At 35.3% G+C, this 6688-nt stretch overlaps 1 protein-coding gene across 2 annotated transcripts in view; it reads left to right on the forward strand.

Moving 5' to 3' along the window:
- The first annotated feature begins 585 nt into the window (after positions 1–585).
- Positions 586–6688, forward strand: part of LOC111986639 (serine/threonine-protein kinase STY13) — a 10933-nt gene continuing 4830 nt past the window's right edge. The window contains exons 1-2 of one of the 2 annotated variants that reach the window (XM_024018323.2): positions 586–826; positions 1908–3045. In XM_024018323.2, coding sequence (XP_023874091.1) covers positions 2135–3045 — 911 coding nt within the window. In that variant the 5' untranslated portion in view covers positions 586–826; positions 1908–2134. The remainder of the gene's footprint in view (positions 827–1907; positions 3046–6688) is intronic. The other variant, XM_024018322.2, reaches the window with a different exon arrangement.

A 6688-nucleotide genomic window follows, 5' to 3' on the forward strand; every position in this document is an offset into this window, starting at 1 on the left:
TAAATAAAAAAAATTTTAGTTCATTTTCACTATTTTACATTCCCTTATGAACTTTGAAATAGTGCTATTAATCATGTGTAATTTATTGTGGGTTTAAAATAGCTCAACTCTCTTATCATCAAACAAGGGAACTAAGAGCAAACATCATTGAATGAACGTCATAGATTCAAATTCTTTCATAACTATCTAAGAAAGTAAATGTCTATTATGATAATAACTCACAAATACAATTTACTGGAATTTCTTTTATTTTTTACTAGAGAAAATGTCGAAGAACTAAGAAGATATGAAAGATGATCGGAATATACTAAAATACGACTATACTTAGTGAAATAACATTTTGGTCTCTATTTCTGTCCATTCTAAACATATTTTTGGTAAAAACAAAAAACGAAAATGAAAAGAATCAAAAGTTTCAAATTCTATCGAATCTATTAAAAAAAAAAACCTAAAAATTTACAAGAAGACAAGAAAAAAAAAAAAAAAGAAAAAAAAAGAAAAGAAAAGAAAGGAAAAAGTAGTAGTAGAAGAATAGCAGTGGCCAAAGCCAAACAGTAATACACATTATTTTAATACTAAAACTCTCATAAAAACCCATTTTCTTTGTTTCTCTCTATCTTTTATTTGTTTGATCCTTCTTGTTGGTCGCTTTGGTCGTCGTTTTCTACGTTTACACACAAACACACACAGAGCGAGAGAGCTAGAGAGAGAGAGAGAAAGAGAGAGAGGGAGAGGGCTGTGGTGAAATCTTGGCCGTTGATTTGCATGTGGTTATTATCCGATTCGATTAGAATCGGAATCGCACGGCCGAGCGCTTTCGATCGAGGTAAGTTTCGCGAGAATTCGCTAAATCGAAGCTCTTAAAATGATGAATCTTAGGTTTTAGGGTTTATGGACTTTTTTTTTAATAAAAATTTTCTTTTTGATTTTCTCAATTTTCGTTATTTGCTGTTACTTTAGTGCTTTGGTTGACCAAAATTGTCGCATATATATCTATATTTTTTGGGGCTATGATTTATGGTTTTATTGCTATTTAATTTTGGTAATAATCTGTGAATTGAAAGCTTTGATTTTTCATATGGGTTTATTTTTGTTTGATTAGGTTAATTTTAGTTTGGGCTTTATCAGTATTTAGTGTGAAATTGTTTGATTTTATCTAATTGCTCTGTTGGGTTTTGTTTTAAATTTGAAAAAAAAAGGGGTTTTTAAAGAAATCTCTGATTGTGTTGTATGGTATATGTTTTTTAATTGGTAAGTTAACCCAGAATTTCACTCTCTATAAGCTTATATATTTTACTTAATTTAGTAGCCATATAACTGTCAAATAAATGAGTCACTTTTTATATTGGTAACTTACACACGCGCCCAATGGGTCTTGAATCCCCAGCCACACCCTCCACCCGGAACTTATAAGTTGAGGTGCCAATTGAGCTAGAGCTCATCGACAAAATTAAATGAGATGCTTTGTTTGTGTTTGAAACATTCACTCTATAGATATATACTGTTTTTTATGAAAGTTGTTTTGTCTCATAAATAATTTACAAACAAAGTTCTTGAAATCAAAAGTTTTTGCAATAAATGTCGTTTCAGTAAACAGGACGGGTTTTTTTGGTCAACGAGTTAAAGCTCAAATGGCACGTTCTTTTCCTAAAAGAGTGGATGGAGGTGAATGTTATGAATTCAAAAGCCATTGGGTGCACGTGTAACTTACTAAAAAACAGAGTTCAGTTTGTTAAATCAAGCATAAGAAAGGAAATATGGAAGTTTGAATCTTATGCTTAATGTTTTTTGTTTATCACCAAATAATGGAAAACTCGGCTGATTTGAGCCAAATGACTTAATATGCACAGTATGTTGGATCAAGATGTTTAATTCAAACTTATTTATTTTCTTTTTTCCTATCCCAGTAATTGTTTGGTGGAGATTTAAATTTTTCCCAGAAAGAAATAATTTAGAAGACCTTTAGAGCATAAGTTATTTGCATATAAGGTTTTTATTTATTACAATCAAGACTTGGTGCTGAAATCTTGTGGAACAATTGTAGTTTTAGGGTTTTGCTAAGGGGGTTTTGAGTTTGGGATTTCGAATGTTGAAGAAATAAGAGACTTAAAGGTTCTGCTGCCTGGGCGGGAAAATGTTGGAAGCTAGTCCAAAATTCACTGGAATTATAGGCCTGAACAACCAGGACAACAACTATTATGATTTGTCACAAGGATTTTACCATAAACTCGGAGAGGGTACCAACATGTCCATTGACAGTTTTGGAAGCCTGCAAACAAGCAATGGTGGAGGTTCTGTTGCAATGTCTATGGATAACAGCAGCGTTGGTTCAAATGACTCCCACACTCGCATTTTGAACCACCAAGGGTTGCGGAGGCGTGCTACTGACAACCACTCTGTTGCACTGAGTGTCAATCGTCGAGGAAGAGTCACACATGCTCTGAGTGATGATGCACTGGCCCAAGCTTTAATGGATAGCAATTCCCCCACTTTGGGGCCTGAGAACTTTGATGAGTGGACAATTGATTTGAGGAAGCTTAATATGGGGCCAGCTTTTGCCCAAGGGGCTTTTGGGAAACTTTACAGAGGTACTTATAATGGGGAGGATGTTGCTATCAAGATCTTGGAAAGGCCAGAAAATGATCCGGAAAAGGCTCAGTTAATGGAGCAACAGTTTCAGCAGGAAGTTATGATGTTGGCCAGATTGAAGCATCCCAATATAGTTCGGTTCATTGGTGCCTGTCGGAAACCAATGGTATGGTGCATTGTAACAGAGTATGCAAAGGGGGGTTCTGTTCGGCAGTTTTTGATGAAGCGGCAGAATCGGGCTGTTCCATTGAAATTGGCAGTCAAACAGGCCTTGGATGTTGCAAGGGGTATGGCATATGTGCATGAGTTTGGATTGATTCACAGGGACTTGAAATCCGACAATCTTTTGATTAATGCGGACAAGTCCATAAAGGTAGCAGATTTTGGAGTTGCCCGTATTGAAGTGAAGACTGAGGGAATGACACCCGAGACAGGGACATATCGCTGGATGGCTCCGTAAGACTTCTGATCTTTAGCTGTCAAAATTTTCATGGTTTTTCCTTCTCTCTCTTTCTGTTCTCTATCTGGGTATTTTTTCCCACGCTTGCATTACATATAATATTTTAAAATTTAATATAGTCAGTGGCATCCATCACTTACCAATGTTTCAGAATTACTAATTGCTACTGTCTTCTGATTTTTCCTCTTTATCCTATATTTGAATTGCTTTTATATATCACAGTTTTCAAATCTTTTTTGTAGATAGAAATGCATCTTGTTTTTCTGAGTCTTTGACCTCTAGTTTCCAATTCTAAGCTTGTTCACACATTTTCTACCACAATTATGTAAGATATTTGAAAATGCTCATGAAAATCAATGCCATATATAAGCTTGCAGTCAGATGATATTGGTCTGATGTTTTGATTTAGACCTGAAAAATTTCTGGTAGCTCAACTTGTATAACGACTATATGCGTGTGAGCGTGTGTGCACCAAGGGTAGGTTTAGTTGTGCTTGTTTTAACTTTAAGATCATGCAAGTATTTTAGAAGATTCATTTGATCACCATTAGGTCAGATCTAATTGTCTTGTGAGAATCATTCTGAGAACTTAATTGCATTGTTCCTTGGTTACAAATTTTAGGGTTACAGCATTGTTGGATGGGTGTCTGATTCTCCCAAAAAAAAAAAAAAGGGTTACAGCATTGTTCATAGCTAGTGACTTCGAAATTTTTTTAATTAATATTTGTTTGTTTTTGTGTTAGAGCACATAAGCATGCATTTAGTAATTTCTTTACTTCTTGTCAAAATTTAAGGCTTTTGGTTCAGGTATGCAATTACTAGTAACCTAAGGTCTAGTATCCATGTTTGCTGAATTAGATGTGGTTTAAAACTGTTCCAATAGAAGTTCTATATTGTCTATCAAAGAGAATGGGTTTTGGTTTGCAAATGCTAACATGATTTCCAAGTTGCTTATGTAGGAAATCATGCACCATTATGATATTTATTACTTTACTTTTTTACTTATCAAAAAAAAAAAAAGTACATTTATATAAATTTCTTTAAATAATCTTTGGAAACAAATCTATGATTATCTAATAAAAAATCACCATCTTTCGGCTGAGGATGCAGTTGTAAATTTTATACGTGAGGATATAATGTTCAAGGAAAAGTTCAATTTATTTTGTTCATATTACATCTAAAGAAATCATGAATGTTTTAAACTCATTTTATTGCAGTAGGAAAAGTGTTAATGTTAATACTTTATGATATTGTTCTAGGACATGGATCCGTGGTTTACTCCCCGGGGATGGGTCCAAAGGGCCCTACCTTGGTGAGGTTCCATGTCATAAAAAATAAAAAATAAAAACTTTATGACATTGTTCTAGTAAATCTAACTTTTCCTTTTATTGGTTGAAGTTGTTAAATACAGTGAAAGTTTCAACTCTTTCAAAGGTGATATTTATACTGATTCCTTTAGCTATCTGCTGATTCTGCTTTTTCAGAATATTTTGAGTAATATTGTAACGACTAGAGAAAAGCTCTAGTCACATCTACGCTTATACTCCAAAAGGACTAGTCAAGTTACAATTGGGGCTTCTTGTAATCACTTATAAACCCAAGATCCACCTAGCCGCACAACACACACTCAAACAATCCAATCCAATCAAATTTGCACAATTTGGGGTATCACAAATATTATATGGTAGTGAGGGTAATTTGGTCATATTGTTTAATTTATCCTTAAAACTATAAATAGTACATGTGGATTAGGGTTTGTTAGATTTATGGTTAAGTGGTTAAATTCACCATTTCCTAACAGCTTAAACTTTTGGAACAATCGGTAGTTTAATATGGTATTAAAGTAGGAGATCCTGAGTTCGATCTCTAGCTTTACTCTACCTCCCATTTAAAATATTAAATTCTCACTTGTTGGGTCCCCACTTATTAAGGGGAATTTTAGGCCCACAAGTGAGGCGGAGTGTTAGATTTATGGTTAAGTGATTAAATTTACAATTTCCTAAGAGTTTAAGCTTTTGGGACAATCGGTAGTTTAATAGGGTTAATCAGATTTTAACCCTAAACATAAATTTCAGAAATTACCCAATTACAAAGAACAAATTGAATATGCATGTGCCTCATTTTCACAGTGCCAAATCATGTCTATGTTTCTTTGGGGGGCAGGGGGGGGGGGGTTGGGAGGGGGGGGTGTTGGGGATGGTTGTGTGAGAGTGGGAGAGGGTGGGCAGTATATATAATATCAGAAAATGAACTCAGAATTTAAAGGATAATTTGGATTTAAAATTTTCAAATTCTTCTATATATATATTTATATATTTTGGATAATTAATAAAATTATATAAATCAGGAAAACGAGTCACCCAAGTATACAAGAGGTATATTGGGGGAAACAATCAATTTTCTGATATTATATATTGATTACTATTTGGTAGATACTGTGATTTTAGGCTATGGAAGGTCCTTGATTAATTGATATATGTTTTCTGAAAGAAAACAACATACGCTAAGAAAGTCATCAAGGATACAAACTGAAAACTGACTTACATTGAGCAATAAACACTTAATTAGGGACAATGCATCAAATTGGAAGTATCTGGATAGTAGGATGAAGAGCCGGTTACCGGATGTGGTTTGCAAGCTTGACATTGAAAAAGCATATGACCATGTTAATTGGGAGGCATTGTTTTATCTGTTGGATCGGATGAGTTTTGGGTTGAAATGGAAGGAGTGGATTAAGGCTTGTGTTACTTCCGTCCGTTTTTTAGTCCTGGTAAATGGATCCCCTGAAGGTTTTTTTTGGATGCTCTCGAGAGTTGAGACAAGGAGACCCTTTATCCCCGCTTTTGTTTCTCTTGATAATGGAGGTTTAAAGCAGAATTTTGAAGAGGACAGAGGAGAATAACCTTATTGGGGGGTTTCATGTGGGAGCAGTGAATTCTGTTGGTGTGCGGATTTCCCATTTGTTGTTTGCGGACAACACTATCTTATTTTGTGATGCGTCTAGGGAACAGTTGTTGTCCATAAGGTTGGCATTGTCTTGTTTTCAAGCTTTTACGGGTTTGAAGGTTAATGTTGGGAAAAGCGAGATTGTCCCTGTTGGGGAGGTGAATAATCTAGTTGCTTTGACCAGTTTTCTTCAATGTAGAGTGGGGAGTTTGCCTATGAAATATTTGGGGATGCCGTTGGGAACTCATTTTAAGACAGCTTCAATTTGGAATCTTATTTTGGAGAAGATGAAGAAGAAACTATTAGGGTAGAAGCATCTCTATTTATCTAAGGGTGGTAGGGTCACACTTCTAAGAAGTACTCTTTCAAGTCTCCCAACGTACTTTTTATCTCTCTTTACTATTCCTAAAGCTGTGGCTACTAGAATGGAAAGTATTCAGAGGAATTTTCTTTTGGGGTCTTTTGAGGGGAGTTTCAAATATCCTTTGGCGGCTTGGGAAAAGGTGTGTTTACCAGTCAAATTGGGTGGTTTGGGGATAAGAAGTGTGGTGTCGTTTAATCAAGCTTTATTTGGAAAATGGTTGTGGCGTTATGGTCGTGAAGCTACCCATCTTTGGTGAAGAGTTATCTTTCACAAAATATGGTGAGGGTCGGGGGGGGGGGGGGGGGGGGAAAGCATGCAGGGGGGCTCTTG

The sequence above is a fragment of the Quercus suber genome, unplaced genomic scaffold (genome assembly GCF_002906115.3).
Source record: "Quercus suber isolate HL8 unplaced genomic scaffold, Cork oak 2.0 scaffold_177, whole genome shotgun sequence".
In the NCBI taxonomy this organism is placed as follows: Eukaryota; Viridiplantae; Streptophyta; class Magnoliopsida; order Fagales; family Fagaceae; genus Quercus; species Quercus suber.